The 17,295-nt window shown below is 44.1% G+C and overlaps 1 protein-coding gene across 2 annotated transcripts in view; it reads left to right on the top strand.

Annotated features, from left to right (window-relative positions):
* Nucleotides 1–17,295, top strand: part of LOC110526836 (adhesion G protein-coupled receptor A3) — a 286,109-nt gene that overhangs the window by 69,655 nt on the left and 199,159 nt on the right. For both annotated transcript variants that reach the window (XM_036982670.1, XM_036982667.1), the window contains exons 3-6: nucleotides 4,490–4,561; nucleotides 5,417–5,488; nucleotides 5,675–5,746; nucleotides 5,882–6,045. In XM_036982670.1, the coding sequence (XP_036838565.1) occupies nucleotides 4,490–4,561; nucleotides 5,417–5,488; nucleotides 5,675–5,746; nucleotides 5,882–6,045 (380 nt within the window). The remainder of the gene's footprint in view (nucleotides 1–4,489; nucleotides 4,562–5,416; nucleotides 5,489–5,674; nucleotides 5,747–5,881; nucleotides 6,046–17,295) is intronic.

Raw genomic sequence — 17,295 nt, 5'->3', positions numbered from 1 at the left:
CCTACCCCTTTGAAAATGAAATATATATATATATATTGTGAAACAAACAAGAAATAAGACAAAAAAACAGACAACTTGAGCGTGCATAACTATTCACCCCCCAAAGTCAATACTTTGTAGAACCACCTTTTGCAGCAATTACAGCTGCAAGTCTCTTGGGGTATGTCTCTATAAGCTTGGCACATCTAGCCACTGGGATTTTTGCCCATTCTTCAAGGCAAAACTGCTCCAGCTCCTTCAAGTTGGATGGGTTCCGCTGGTGTACAGCAATCTTTAAGTCATACCACAGATTCTCAATTGGATTGAGGTCTGGACTTTGACTAGGCCATTCCAAGACATTTAAATGTTTCTCCTTAAACCACTCGAGTGCTGCTTTAGCAGTATGATTAGCGTCATTGTCCTGCTGGATGGTGAACCTCCATCCCAGTCTCAAATCTCTGGAAGACTGAAACAGGTTTCTCTCAAGAAATTCCATTCTGACCAGTTTCCCAGTCCCTGCTGATGAAAAACATCCCCACAGCATGATGCTGCCGCCACCATGCTTCATTATGTGGATGGTGTTCTCGGGGTGATGCGAGGTGTTGGGTTTGTGCCAGACAGCATTTTCCTTGATGGCCAAAAAGCTCAATTTTAGTGTCATCTAACCAGAGTACCTCCTTTCATATGTTTGGGGAGTCTCCCACAAGCGTTTCGGCAAACAGCAAATGTGTTTGCTTATTTTTTTCTTTAAGCAAGGGCTTTTTTTCTGGCCACTCTTCCATAAAGCCCAGCTCTGTGGAGTGTACGGCTTAACGTGGTCCTATGGACAGATACTCCAATCTCGCAGTGGATCTTTGCAGCTCCTTCAGGGTTATCTTTGTTGCCTCTCTGATTAATACCCTCTCTTGGCAGGTTTGATGTGGTGCCATATTCTTTCTCTTTTCTAATAACGAATTTAATGGTGCTCCATGGGATGTTCAAAGTTTCTGATATTTTTTTATAATCCAACCCTGATCTGTACATCTCCACAACTTTATGTGTGTGTACGCAGACCCGCAAGCCACTGCGGCCCCTCCTGATGAGTTTAGATTTTTTTGTGGCCCCCACCCTATTGAAAGTTACCCATCCATTATGTAACCTGTATGCCCTTGACTCAGTGCCTGCTCACTCACTCATTTTGTGTGTTTGCTAATGCCAGAAAGTAAACTGATTTGAATCTAAGCCATGCTGATTGTAACAACAACACAGTGTGTCTATGAATCAGAGACAAGGGTGATCAAATCAAATAAAATGTTATTTGTCACATACACATGGTTAGCAGATGTTAATGCGAGTGTAGCGAAATGCTTGTGCTTCTAGTTCCGACAATGCAGTAATAACAAGTAATCTAACTAACAATTCCAAAACTACTGTCTTGTACACAGTGTAAGGGGATAAAGAATATGTACATAAGGATATATGAATGAGTGATGGTACAGAGCAGCATAGGCAAGATACAGTAGATGGTATCGAGTACAGTATATACATATGAGATGAGTATGTAAACAAAGTGGCATAGTTAAAGTGGCTAGTGATACATGTATTACATAAGAATACAGTCGATGATATAGAGTACAGTATATACGTATGCATATGAGATGAATAATGTAGGGTAAGTAACATTATATAAGGTAGCATTGTGTCCTGCACTATGTCAAGTCCGAGTCCATCCAGTCAGAGTACAGTCTATTGTTGGAGGTCTATGTCCCCTTTCGTGTGTGCTTGTGTAGTGTGGTGTGTGTTCGTGTGCGAGCATGTTTGTGCGTGTGTGTGTGTGCTTTTGTGTGTGCTGAACGGCCAGAGTAGGAGATTAATCTTCCCATTAGTGTCATATGGTGAACAGCCTCAGCAGTCTAAGATCTACAGCACAGCCAGAATTAATTGGGGAACCACTTCAGTAGCTTTTCAAACATCTTCCACATATATTGGAGTTTATGTCACGGTTTCGCTAGAGCCAGGACCATGCACAGTGCAGTTCCCGGTCATACTTCACATGCTCAAGGTTCGGGGGAGAAACTGCTTAATGTTTAAATATCCATATCTTGCTGAGTTTAGCCAGCTGTACATGTTTCAGTGTGAATTCAGATATAGGTAACAGTCAGTGTGCGCGTGCGCGTGTGTGTGCACCTCCTGACCGGAGCTACAAAAATACCTCTCTCAGGAAATAGGAAGACTTATTTATTCAACTGGGCCTCCATCCTGCCTTTCACTCTCTCTGCTGCCAATCACCTAACAATGCAATACAGCAATCTAACAACACACACCGACCTTCACTTTAGAACGAGATGTGTTTAACTGGGACAGTTGATTGACATGATAACAGAGTAACCCACAGTATAAGATCAAAGCGACAACAGCTGTCATTATTGTTGTCTGCTCACAGTGCAAAATAACCCACGCCCACAGTACATCTCATAACTGAAGAAAAGTCGCAGCTGTTATTATTGTTTTCTGCTCAGTGCTCATAGTATCTTGACTACGAGACAGGAGCACTGAGAAGACCTCTGGCTGTGGTTGGCTGCTGTGTGTGCCGTGAAGAAGAAGAGCAAAGTAAGAGGCACAGTGAATGACCTTTGACCTTACCCTTCGCCAGTCCACCCTCTCCCTCATAACAGGATTTGTATAATCAAAGGCTCCCATCGACAAGAGGAGAGATCTGAGAAGCCCTGGCCTGTAGAGTGCTCCACTCTGTATCTACTCTCCGTTCCACTGTATCCACTCGTTTAATTTTCCCATTACAGTGAGGCAGTGCTTGAAAACCAACATATGGGGAGCTCCAGAACTTGGAGAGAGGGTTGGAGTGAAACTGACCCTGATGTACTTAGAGGGTTTATGTGCTGTCGGGTCCATTGAAAGCCAATGGAGATTGCCAAAACCAATTTCGCCATGCCAATCATTGTGGACCACCAAAAATCCACAGGCACAAGAATAAATGAAAGTGAACGAGCATGCGGTGAAGTGGCGCTTTGAGAATAATTCTAGCCTATGAACTGGTAGAGTAGGGAGTGTGGGTTGGGGTAATGGTGTAGTGGGTTTTAACTCTGGACCAAACAATTAAACAGCAGACACACATCATTAAGGACAGACAGGAGTCATTTATCTAACGATAATTATGGTTTCTGTGTGAGTATGCATTGTTCTCTCTTTTGTGTAACTCTTTTTACATTGACTGAATTAGCATCAGTTCCATCAGAGGAATCCTTCACTGCTGGTGGTCTACAGGCTTACTGTATCTCTGATGGTGCAGAAAATGTGCCCTTTAATAGTTAAATTTTTTTGGTTGATTCTGTGAGGCACTCAGCTGATTGTGTTGGATATACAGTAAAACATTGACTTATTCTGCTCTGGCTTTGTACAGCCGAAAATGATCGTTTGGTTTCAATGCAGTGCCTTGTTTTACAAATAAAAAATTATCATCGTTCAATTTTTACATTGGGAAAGGGGCACATTATACTGATTAGTGCTAGTGGTATTGTTTTAATGTCTTTGGCTGGCCTTGCATGTTTTTATGACTGCTGATGTGACCAGCAGTTGGGTTTGGGCTGAGACTACAGGCTAGACTACCCATACTGCACTGGTGTATTGTACTGTACACACATCTGGACGGAGAGAGAGCCAGACTCCTTCTGATTCTCATCACTCCCGACAGGCCTAGTCAAAGGAAACCGGGGGACACAATTTCAGGAAGTTTTCTTTGGCCCGAGAGAAGTAGGGTTAGGGAAGGATGCCGGTCCATTTTTAGAAACGTTGGGTTGGGAAATCGAGGGACTGGGAGTGGGGATTGGGAACAGAGTGATCCTGGCTAAAACCACTGTAATGTTTATAACGTTTGTGTCAGACCGACATGGTATTTCTTGAAATAACCTCCGTACACTATCATTCTCTGTCACTGATGATGCATATGATGGCCAATTTCAAATGCATGTAATATCCGACCACATCAAAGCGATAAAGAGTAATATTTCCTTTCTGAATAGAGATACCCATCTCTATTCAGGGTTAACTGTGTATTCACAACTGAGTTTCATCATGTTAGTACAGCATTAGTAAAAGTTGCCATCTTTGCATTTCACCAAATCTTCTTGGCCTTGTGATCTGTGGGAGCTGCACTGTCACGTCTTGAATGAATCACAAATGGCGTTTTCGTTGTTAGGAGCCTCGAGTTTACATCTTAATGTCACAATGAGCTTCCATGCTCGGCCCTGACAAGAGCTCAGCTCAATGTATCTCATCGCTAACTGCCAACCACTTACTGTACTGCCAGATGAGAGGGTTTTAAGGGGCAATCCCCCTCCCTGTCTCCAGCAATGTGACTCTCAAAACCCACAGTGGCATGAAAAGTGACCTCCCTTATCTCCATTCTCTCTCACTCTCCCTTGCTTACTCTCTCTCGCTCTCTCTTTCGCACCCCCCCCCTCCCCCCACCCTCTCTCTCTCTTTCTCTCTCCCTCTATCCCTCCCTCTCTCTTAGGGACCTGAGGAATAATTTGATTAGCACGGTGGAGCATGGGGCCTTCCGCGGACTGGTGGCTCTGAGGAGACTGTAAGTATGAAGCGGGTTGTAATAGTGGGTGGGCTACACAGAGTGGCGAGGCCAGGGTTTTATGGGGGTTAAGGGGCATTGGTGAGGGGAGGGCGGGGAGGGTTATTACACTGTGACAATTATGACATCATGATTAAAAAAAGAAGCAGCAAATTCATTCTTTCCTGAAGTGGTAGATAAAACACACACTCCTCTCTCTCTCTCTCTCTCTCACACACGAACACACACACACACAAACCTAAGCACACTCGCACAAAGATGGTCATAGATAAACCCTGCAGCGTAAATGACTTAATTCCATCATGATTGTTAGGAGGTTTTAGGCTGCTGGGGTGTTGCAGCAGGCAAGTGCGCCAGGCTCTGGGAGCAGCAGAGTGCTAATTTAAGTGCTCCCCAACTGGTGATTACTTGAGTGCCTTGCTTATTTTCCCACAGCTGCTCCAGCAAAGCAGCTCTTTAATTACAGAGGGGAAGGGCACAGAGCCACGACAGCCTTCTGTGTGTGTGAGTGCGTGTTTGTGCACGCGTGTGTGGCGTGTGTGGTGCATAAGTGTGTGAGGATGAAGGGGTAACAGAAGGTCAGGGTTGATATCCCGCGATTTGGAATAAAGAAACATTGGTCTGGTGGTTTAACATCATAGTTCCTTGAGCTGCTTAAGCTCTCATTATTACGTTATTACGAGAGGAGACGGCACAAAAACACACACACACAACACACTTGTTGTCACAGCCAAGCTCATTCTGTATTATCTCATGCCAGCTCTCCTGCGATGATCAGTGCTCTTAATGCTTTAAGTCAGATGGGCTTGGCTTATCTCTTAGCCATCATTTAAAGTTAGCTTTTTGTCCTTATAGGGATCTGTCCAACAATCGGATTGGCTGCCTCTCTCCTGAAATGTTTGTAGACCTTGGCAATCTCTCTAAATTGTGAGTAATCTCTAAATTGAAAACATGCAGCACTGTACGCACAATTTGAGATGTTTTGAGATGTAGGGTCTATGTTTTTTCTCTTAGATAAGGCTGTTTCAAAGTAACGCAACAGCAGATACTGTGGCTTTTCTACTTGTTCAAAGTTAACTGGTTTGATGTGTATTTGCACTGTTTTCCCCACAGGAATCTATCTGGAAATATTTTCTCTACCTTGCCGGTGGGACTATTCACACACCTCCTGTCTCTCGAAGTCCTGTAAGAAAACAAAATGAAACAACACACACACACAAACACACACCCTACGAACAGATAGTCAGTCTCACCCTGTACCAAAATGACACCAACACACAGTGCGGTGATGGTTTTAACGCCATTGCCGTATCCCCTCAGGCACTTCTCTACAGAGTCTCTGTTCTGTGACTGTCAGCTGGAGTGGCTGCTGCTGTGGGCCAGGGCAAACGGCGTGCTTCTGGGCAACGACACCCTGTGTGTTCATCCCACACACCTCCGCGGCCTGGAGGTCCACAACCTGAGGGAGACACAGCTCAGATGTGGTATGTTATCTCACATCATCCCTATCTCTCTTTAAATAAGGCGTACACAACACCTACACGAGCATTACATTGACCCCTTTTTTCTGTATATATTAGAAATTGCATTGTCCCACAAAATGAATGAATATGATGATGAATATGGCCTATGACGATGTCTGAAAGTCTGTGGCTGAATATTCCCTGCTGTCTGCCGAATCACCCCTCTGTGTATGTAAGGTGAGTGAATGGCCCGTGAGGAAGACATGGAGGAAAGCTCTGGGGACTGGTGAGGTAGCTAGCAGTTCTGGTGTTTCCATCTCTGCTCTGTGCTGTGCTGTGTGCTGTTCTGTGTGCTCTGAGCCATGGGGGGGAATCACATCTCGTTTCTGATCGCAGCTCTCCCCCTGCCCTGCCCCTACACTCCCCGTATCCTGCACACGCTTAGAGGATATTACACCGGGATGAGAAAACACGAGTCACTGCTCGAAATGGAAATTGGGGTGGGGTGGTGGGGGTGTGTCTGTGTGTGTGCGTGCGTGCGTGTTGGAGGAAAACAAAATATTGGGTGCTTTTATCAATGTCAATCAAACAAGATATAGCATGCACATGATTTGTACAGCGACAAAACATGAGCATGTAGAGGGGGATTGATACAGCAGTTCAAGACACCGGGGTACCTAACGAAAGGTCTTTGATGTTGGAGATGGCATTTGACCAGCCCACTAAAGCTTTTGGAGCCGCATCATGCATCCTAGCGGTGGCTTTCTTTAGAATAAGAATGTCTAAAAAAGTACATTTTCCAGAAAGATTTTAAATAAGTATTTGGATCCAACCACTTTTTTAGAATTGGCTTTTTAAAAAAAAATGCATTAACCAGTTCATCGAATCCAGTAGAATGTCACAAGTATTTCCTAGTAGAAACAGACCAGGTGACAGATACTTTTCCATCTATCAAGGTGCGATGAAGGTGGTCAACGTAGTTCAAGAAGTCAGAGACCACCAGGCATTAGGTCCCGACCCATTTGTCACTCTTTCATGTGTTTGTTTGTGGAGATTGTTCTATTCACACACTTCTTATCCACGTACCCGACCAGATACATTCTGAAGTTATTCTATGGAATCCTGAGTGTGTGTTTTTTTTTTTCGTTATGTGGAACAATCCAAGCACTTACTGGGTAATTCCACACAGTCGTATGACATGAAGCCAAGAGTGGAATTAGGATGGTTGGAATAGTGAATTGTTCTTTCAGCCTAACACATTCATTATGGGATTACCGTGCATGCCTCCGTGGGATTTTACTCCCTATACAACAGCCTCCTACAATACCTTATTTATTTGCTTGGCAAGAGCCATTTTCGATTGGACACAGTGGAGTGCTCTAACAATCTCTTCTTGTAATGTTATTTTCAGCCTATTATCTCCGTATGGGTTCACTTAATGTCATGGAATGCAGCAAGGCTATACTGTGGCCATCAGGACTTCATCACGTATCAGCTGTGTTTGTTCAGCACCTGATGCTATAGGTCAAGGTATTACTGAGACTGGCGGTCGATAAGATGACAATTGACAAAGCTACCCCTCCAACTCATACCAAACAAGAGATTTGTCTCTCGTTTCATTATGTTGAACTATTATGTTGAACTATTAGGTTGCTCATTTTTTAAATGTTCCTTCTATCGTAGTTCTCCAAAGTGATGTAACGAGTAGCAGATGTCAGGGTGAGCACATTTTAAAGTGTTTCTCCTCCTTTCGCCGGTCTGACATGGCGTTCGGGTCGAGTGTCATTCTCAAGCGAGGGGGAACGGACGGAGGGAGGAGGGAGGAGAGGCTTCCTGCCAGGATCAGGTGCTTCCTCGGATGGGGGGGGGGGGGGGGGGGGGGTCAGGGCAACGTCTGTTCAGCTCATCTAACACTGTGAAATAAGGATCACATGCAGAGACGCACACAAACACGGAGGAATAAAGGAGCACGGGGCCTCTACTCCTGTTTCCTCAAGGCTTCATCAGTGAAAACCAGGCAGGGCCTCTTTGTGGAATTCATTGAAATGAAATACATAGCAGCGAATGGTTGATCCATACACAACCTGGGTCTCTGGTGTAATGTCTGGTGTTATTATTTATTATATTAAGCTACGGCAGTGACATGGTCCTCTTATGGTCACTACAGGCCTTATGCATATAGGCCAATATACCCATCAGACCCTGTGGCCAGCCAGTAGAACTTGGTTTAAAGTTTAATCAACTCCGTATTCTGAAAAAGACAGTGTTATCCGAGCAACATCCGAATACAATAAGAAGTGTGGAAAGTGTGCGTGAAAGGGCCTAATCGTATTGAGGAAATGGAAGTGTTGGACTTGTTTTGATTAATTAGGAGATTATCATTTAATGGCTTCCCATCCTGAATGATGTGGCTCACTCACAGACCGATTTAGCAGTTGCGGGTGGATTGGTTGGACTAGCCTGGTCGCAAATCTGTTTGTGCTGTCTTGCCAACTCCTATGGTCATAGTTGTGTTTGGCAAGACAGCACAAACAGATCAGGTACCAGGCTTTGGTGGAGCTGTTCTGTAGTGATTTGAATGGTTTCCTCTGTGGACTACTGCCAGACGTTTGGCCATGTGTCCACTCACTACAGGACCAGCCATAGCAGCTGCTCGGCACGCCCCTCCTGCCAGGGAACACAGGTCAATCTGGTTAGGGGCCTGGGGCTGGGAATTGTTTTAAGATGGTCTTAACAAGGATCATTTAGCTATTTGATTTTGAATTTTAGGACCCCTGTCGGTAGCTATAATTTTGTGTATTTAAAAAAAAAATATATATATATATATATGATAAAACATTGAATTTGGCCTGCAATTAGTCCATAGAAACGCATATGATAACAGATTCATACATGGCAAAACAGATTGAAGTGCATGTGTCCTATATCTGAGAGATAAAATAATTATAATAATTTACCATGGAATTACCCTTTGATGTGGAAATGCCCTATTCACTTCCATTACATTTTCATCCCGGTACCTTCAGACGAGTCCGTGACACTTGGGGGTCGTAGAGAAAAATGGAGAACAACAACATGTTCGTGAGAGTCTCATCTTTCCATAGAGAGGTCATATAAAGTGCATTCAAAAAGTATTCAGACCCCTTGACTTACACATTTTGTTACCTTACAGCCTTATTATGACATGTATTAAATAAATAAAAATTCCTCATCAATCTACACACAAAACCCCCCCCAAAAAATGGCTTTTGGACACTTTTGCAAATTTTGTAAAGATAGAAAAAAAATATTCAGATACTTTACTATGAGACTCTAAATTGACCTCAGATGCATCCTGTTTCCATTGATCATCCTTGAGATGTTTCTACAACTTGATTGGAGTCCACCTGAGGTGAATTCAATTAATTGGATATGATTTGGACAGGCACACACCTGTCAATATGAAGTCCCACAGCTGACAGTGCATGTCAGAGCAGAAACCAAGCCATGAGGTCGAAGGAATTGTCCATAGAGCTCCGAGACTGATTGTGTCGAGGCACAGGTCTAGGGAAGGATACCAAACAATTGCTGCAATGTTGAAGGTCTGAAAGAACACAGTGGCCTCCATCATTCTTAAATGGAAGAAATTTGGAACCACCAAGACTCTCCCAAGAGCTGGCCGCCCGGTCAAACTGAGCAATCGGGGGTGAAGGGCCTTGGTCAGGGAGGTGACCAAGGACCCGATGGTCACTCTGACAGAGCTCTAGAGTTCCTCTGTGGAGATGGGAGAACTTCCAGAAGGACTACCATCTCTGCAGCACCCACCAATCAGGCCTTTATGTTAGAGTGGCCAGACAGAAGCCACTCCTCAGTAAAAGGCATATGACAGCCCTCTTGGAGTTAGCCAAAAGGCACCTAAAGCCTCAGACCATGAGATACAAGATTCTCTGGTCTGATGAAACCAAGATTGAACTCTTTGGCCTGGCACCATCCCTACGGTGAAGCATCATGCTGTGGGGATGTTTTTCAGTGGCAGGGACTAGGAAACTAGGAAACTAGTCAGGATCGAGGGAAAGATGAATGGAGCAAAGTACAGAGAGATCCTTGATGAAAACCTGCTCCAGAGTGCTCAGGACCTCAGACTGGTGCGAATGTTCACCTTCCAACAGGACAATGACCCTAAGCACACAGCCAAGACAATGCAGGAGTGGCTTTGGGACAAGTCCCTGAATGTCCTTGAGTGGCCGAGCCAGAACCTGGACTTGAACCTGATCAAACAGACCTGAAAATAGATGTGCAGTGACGCTCCCCTTCAACCTGACAGAGCTTGACAGGATCTGCAGAGAAGAATGGGAGAAACTCCCCAAATACTGGTCTGCCAAGCTTGTAGTGTCCTTCCCAAGAAGACTCAAGTCTGTAATCGCTGCCAAAGTACTGAGTAAAGGGTCTGAATACTTATGTAAATGTGATATGAGTTTTATTTATTTATAAATTAGCAAACATTTCTAAAAACCTGTTTTTGCTTTGTCATTATTGGGGTATTGTGTGTAGATTGATGAGGAAAAATAATAATTTAATACATTTTTGATTAAGGCTGTAACGTAACAATATGTAGAAAAAGTCAAGGCGTCTAGCCCAAACCGTTCAGACGCTACAGACAGAAGTTGGTACTAGGGGTGTGAACGTTTAAATGTTTAAATGACATTTGGATCGTTATTGTTCATAAAAAATCTCTGGCGAACATTTTTTAACACTTTTTTCCGTTTACAAAATGTAAATCACAGTGCGGCACAAAACATACAAATTAAACAAATACCTTTCGCAACAATGCTGTAAAGTTAGTAGTAGAAAATATGCATCTTTCAAATGATTTGCCACAGATATACTTTATAGTGCTCCGCACATCATCGTCGTTAACGGTTGGAAAAATGGCAGAGTGTGAGACAGGGAAGCGACAGCAGCAAAGTCCTGTTTGGCAATACTTGAGAAGGTGGTGAAATGAATGCAATCTTTGCAAGGTGGAATTGAGCTACAGGGGCAGTACAGGTGCAATGCTTAACCATCTGAAAGGAAGTCACCCCCAACCCGTTGCTGGCGGCAGTGCGATAAGGGACAGAGTGAAAAAAAATCACAGCACTGATTACAGTTGATATGCATCCATTGTCAATGGTAGAGGATGTCGGCTTCACTGCCCTGATGGCATATCTAGAACCACACTACAAGATGCCAAAAAATGTACAATGATTGCTCTGCAAGTACAGAGTGCGAGCTCTCGAACACCATACGTGGCATTAACAACAGATTTTTGGACATCTATGAACATGCTGTCATACATCACTGCAACAAGCAATCACATTGATAAGAAGCGGGACATGAAGTCCCATGTACTGACAATTGGGAACATAGAGGAGAGGGACACAGCAGAGAACATAAAATGGCATTAACTACCACTGTTGGGGACAGTAGCAAGGTGAGTGCCTTCTGGTAAGTAGCCAGGACTGCGGTAGATCGAACTGCATTGCCCCTTAGTTGTCATACGCATGATCATATCTGAATTGTGACTTCTCATTTCATGAACATTTTCTTATCTTTTAAATGTTTAAATTATGGGGGAAAAAATGACAGTTTAAACGTTAAGAACATTTACACATTTGTCACAATTACACATTCAGTATCGACTTCTGATTAGTCCCGTGACACCTGTGGGGGTCGTAGAGCCAAACCGTTCGGAACCGTCTCCTGGTCTGACACACAGCTGTAGCTCTGCCTCCTTCCACCACAGTGGATTGAGACGCAGCCCTTGCAAAAAAACCATCTCTAGCTTCAACAGACAAATTTGTACGGGGATTTTTGTACTATGCTAATTAGATTTCATCATGGGTGAGGACATCGACTCTAGGGGGTTGTGTTAACTGCAACCCAGGGATCCTCGCACCATCACACACACTTACTCACACATGCGCGCACACACGCTCGCACACATACTAGTGTACAAACAAACACACGGATAGGGCATTGCCCTGGCTTTTCCTCGTGCAATTACACACACACAATGGCTCAACACCCTTACTTCATCAGCACGCACATACTGTACACACCGGGAAAACACACACACACACACACAATCTCACCCTGGCAGCGCCTGATAGGCACAGGCCATCTGCCACTCGGATCCTTTGGCACTTAGTGTTGATTCAACAGTATGAGCATAATAGCGGGTCAACAGTCCATCGCTTTTTTTTTGCTGTGGTACCATTTAGCCAGCTGCAGTCAGCTACAGGGTATGCGGTAGCTCCAGTTCTGCACCTCTTCATGTGCAACTACCAAATACATGGCTCTGTAAATGATCAACAAATGAAATTACACTATAAAAGACATGTAGATTGAGGGCCTCCAGAGTGGTGCAGCGGTCTAAGGCACTACATTGCAGTGCTAGCGGAGTTACTACAGATCCGGGTTCGATACCGGGAGACCCATGAGGCAGCGCACAATTGGCCCAGCATCATCCGGGCTAGGGGAGGTTTTGGCCGGCAGACATGTCCTTGACTCCGGTGGCGGGCCGGGAGCATGCACACTGACACAGTCGCCAGGTGTATGGTGTTTCCTAAGACACGTTGGTGCAGCTGGCTTCCGAGTAAGCGAGCAGTGGGTTGTGTTTTGGAGGACGCATGGCTCTCGACCTTCGCCTCTCCCGAATACGTACGGGAGTTGCAGCGATAGGACAAGATTGTAACTACCAATTGGATATCACGAATTTGGAGGGTAAAAAAGCACAATATGTTGTTGTTTTTTATAAACACATGTAGATTGCAATATCAACAGATGAGTGGTGTTAATCCAGGAGATGAGGATGTTAATGGTGTACTTTAGTACAGCAGCACATACAGCGGCTTGCGAAAGTATTCACCCCCTTGACATTTTTCCAAATTTGTTACTTTACAAACTGAAATTAAAATTGATTTTGGGAGGTTTGTATCATTTTATTTACATAACATGCCTACCACTTTGAAGATGCAAAATGTTTTTTCTTGTAAAATGAACAAGAAATAAAACAAGGAACAGAAAACTTGAATATACATAACTATTCACCCCCCAAAGTCAATACTTTGTAATACTTTGCAAAATACCTTTTGCAGCAATTACAGCTGCAAGTCTAATGGGGTATGTCTCTATAAGCTTGGCACATCTAGCCACTGGGATTTTTGCCCATTCTTCAAGGCAAACCTGCTCCTTCAAGTTGGATAGGTTCTGCTGATGTACAGCAATTTTAAGTCACACAACAGATTCTCAATTGGATTGAGGTCTGGGCTTTGACTAGGCCATTCCAATTACATTTAAATGTTTCCCCTTAAACCACTCAAGTGTTGCTTTAGCAGTATGCTTAGGGCCAAGGTGAACCTCCATCCCAGTCTGAAATCTCTGGAAGACTGAAACAGGTTTCCCTCAAGAATTTCCCTGTATTTAGCGCCATCCATCATTCCTTCAATTCTGACCAGTTTCCCAGTCCCTGCTTATGAAACACATCCCCACACTATGATGCTGCCACCACCATGGTATTCTCAGGGTGATGAGAGGTGTTGGGATTGCGCAGACAGCGTTTTCCTTGATGGCCAAACTGCTCAATTTTAGTCTCATCTGACCAGAGTACCATCTTCCATATGTTTGCAGTCTCCCACATGCCTTTTGGTGAACACCAAAAGTTTGCTTAATTTTTTCTTTAAGCAAGGGCTTTTTTCTGGCCACTCTTCCATAAAGCCCAGCTCTGTGGTGCGTACGGCTTAAAGTGGTCCTGTAGACAGATACTCCAATCTCCGCTGTGGAGCTTTGCAGCTCCTTCAGGGTTATATTTGGTCTCTTTGTTACCTCTCTGATTAATGCCCTCCTTGCCTTGTCTGTGAGTTTTGGTGGGCGGCTCTCTCTTGGCAGGTTTGTTGTGGTGCCATATTCTTTCTATTTTTTAATAATGGATTTAATGGTGCTCTGTGGGATGTTCAAAGTTTCAGATACTTTTTTATAACCAAAACTGATCTGTACTTCTCCACAACTTTGTCCCTGACCTGTTTGGAGAACTCCTTAGTCTTCATGGTGCCGCTTGCTTGGTGGTTCCCATTGCTAAGTGGTGTTGCAGACTCTGGGGCCTTTCAGAAGAGGTGTATATGTCCTGAGATCATGTGACAAATCATGTGACACTTAGATTGCACACAGGTGGACTTTATTTAACCAATTATGTGACTTCTGAAGGTAATTGGTTTCACCAGATCTTATTTAGGGTCTTCATAGCACGCACCACTTTTCAGTTTTTTACACTTCACCAATTTGGACTATTTTGTGTATGTCCGTTACATGAAATCCAAATAAAAATCCATTTCAATTACAGGTTGTAATGCAACAAAATAGGAAAAACGCCAAGGGGGACGAATACTTTTGCAAGGCACTGTATGTCTTGTATTTGCTATTTATATGCATTATGTAATTTTACCATGTGTGTATGCATTAGAGTATGTATACATAAAATCAAGGTCAGGCCTCGCTAAATCAACCTTAAAATGTTAAAATATACATTTATTGGCTTAGTTTAACCATGGATTGGAGAGATGGATTGGAGCCGTGCCTTCGCATTCTCACTATCTCTCAGTAAGGATTGAGTAGGTTATTTTCTAAATGTAGTCTGTTACAGTTACTAGTTACCTGTCCAAAATTGTAATCAGCCATTTATTTTTTTATTTCACCTTTATTTAACCAGGTAGGCTAGTTGAGAACAAGTTCTCATTTGCAACTGCGACCTGGCCAAGATAAAGCGTAGCAATTCGACACATACAACAACACAGAGTTACACATGGAATAAACAAAACATACAGTCAATAATACAGTAGAACAAAAGAAAACAAAAAGTCTATATACAGTGAGTGCAAATGAGGTAAGTTAAGGAAATAAATAGGCCATGGTGGCGAAGTAATTACAATATAGCAATTAAACACTGGAATGGTAAATCGGCAGAAGATGAATGTGCAGGTAGAGATACTGGGGTGCAAAGGAGCAAAATAAATAAATACCAGTATGGGGATGAGTTAGGTAGATAGATGGGCTGTTTACGGATAGGCTAAGTACAAGTGCAGTGATCTGTAAACTGCTCTGACAGCTGGTGCTTAAAGCTAGTGAGGGAGATGTGAGTCTCCAGTTTCAGAGATTTTTGCAATTCGTTCCAGTCATGGGCAGCAGAGAACTGGAAGGAGAGATGACAAAAGGAGGAATTGGCTTTGGGGGTGACCAGTGAGATATACCTGCTGGAGCGCGTGCTATGAGTGGGTGCTGCTATGGTGACCAGTGAGCTGAGATAAGGTGGGGCTTTACCTAGCAGAGACTTGTAGATAACCTGTAGCTAGTGGGTTTGGCGACGAGTATGAAGCGAGGGCCAACCAACGAGAGCGTACAGGTCGCAATGGTAGGTAGTGTATGGGTCTTTGGTGACAAAAGGATGGCACTGTGATAGACTGCATCCAGTTTGTTGAGTGTTGGAGGCTATTTTATAGATGACATCACTGAAGTCGAGGATCGGTAGGATGGTCAGTTTTACAAGGGTATGTTTGGCAGCATGAGTGAAGGATGCTTTGTTGCGATATAGGAAGCCGATTCTAGATTTAATTTTGGATTGGAGATGCTTAATGTGAGTCTGGAAGGAGAGTTTACAGTCTAACCAGACACCCAGGTATTTGTAGTTGTCCACGTATTCTAAGTCAGAGCCGTCCAGAGTAGTGATGCTGGACGAGCGAGCAGGTGAGGGCAGTGATTGATTGAAAAGCATGCATTTAGTTTTACTTGCGTTTAAGAGCAGTTGGAGGCCACGGAAGGAGAGTTGTATGGCATTGAAGCTCGTCTGGAGGTTAGTTAACACAGTGTCCAAGGAGGGGCCAGAAGTATACAGAATGGTGTTGTCTGCGTAGAGGTGGATCAGAGAATCACCAGCAGCAAGAGCAAAATCATTGATGTATACAGAAAAGAGAGTCGGCCCGAGAATTGAACCCTGTGGCACCCCCATAGAGACTGTCAGAGGTCCAGACAACAGGCCCGCCGATTTGACACACTGAACTCTATCAGAGAAGTAGTTGGTAAACCAGGCGAGGCAATCATTTGAGAAACCAAGGCTGTCGCGTCTGCCAATAAGAATGGTGTGATTGACAGAGTCGAAAGCCTTGGCCAGGTCGATGAATACGGCTGCACAGTAATGTGTCTTATCGATGGCGGTTATGATGTCGTTTAGAACCTTGAGCGTGGCTGAGGTGCACCCATGACCAGCTCTGAAACCAGATTGCATAGCGGAGAAGGTATGGTGGGATTCGAAATGGTCAGTAATCTGTTTGTTAACTCGGCTTTTGAAGACCTTAGAAAGACAGGGTAGGATGGATATAGGTCTATAACAGTTTGGGTCTAGAGTGTCACCCCCTTTGAAGAGGGGGATGACCGCGGCAGCTTTCCAATCTTTGGGAATCTCAGACGATACGAAAGAGAGGTTGAACAGGCTAGTAATAGGGGTTGCAACAATTTCGGCAGATAATTTTAGAAAGAGAGGGTCCAGATTGTCTAGCCCGGCTGATTTGTAGGGGTCCAGATTTTGCAGCTCTTTCAGAACATCGGTTATCTGGATTTGGGTAAAGGATAAATGGTGGGGGCTTTGGCGGGTTGCTGTGGAGGGTGCCGGGCAGTTGACCGGGGTAGGGGTAGCCATGTGGAAAGCATGGCCAGCCGTAGAGAAATGCTTGTTGAAATTCTCAATTATAGTGGATTTATCGGTGGTGACAGTGTTTCCTAGCCTCAGAGCAGTGGGCAGCTGGGAGGAGGTGCTCTTATTCTCCATGGACTTTATAGTGTCCCAGAACTTTTTTGGGTTAGTACTACAGGATGCAAATGTATGTTTGAAAAAGTTTGCCTTAGCTTTTCTAACTGCCTGTGTATATTTGTTCCTAACTTCCCTGAAAAGTTGCATATGACGGGGGCTATTCAATGCTAATGCAGAACGCCACAGGGTGTTTTTGTGCTGGTCAAGGGCAGACAGGTCTGGCGTGAACCAAAGACTATATCTATTCCTAGTTCTACATTTTTTGAGAGGGGCATGCTGATTAAAGATGGTGAGGAAGGCACTTTTAAAGAATAGCCAGGCATCATCTACTGACGGGATGAGGTCAATGTCATTCCAGGATACCCCGGCCAGGTCGATTAGAAAGGCCTGCTCGCAGAAGTGTTTCAGGGTGCGTTTGACAGTGATGAGGGGTGGTCGTTTGGTCGCAGACCCATTAC

This window comes from Oncorhynchus mykiss, chromosome 1, assembly GCF_013265735.2.
Source record: "Oncorhynchus mykiss isolate Arlee chromosome 1, USDA_OmykA_1.1, whole genome shotgun sequence".
Classification (NCBI taxonomy): Eukaryota; Metazoa; Chordata; class Actinopteri; order Salmoniformes; family Salmonidae; genus Oncorhynchus; species Oncorhynchus mykiss.
The sequence above is the reverse complement of the archived record's forward strand: the minus strand, read 5'-3'. Positions and strand labels throughout refer to the sequence as shown.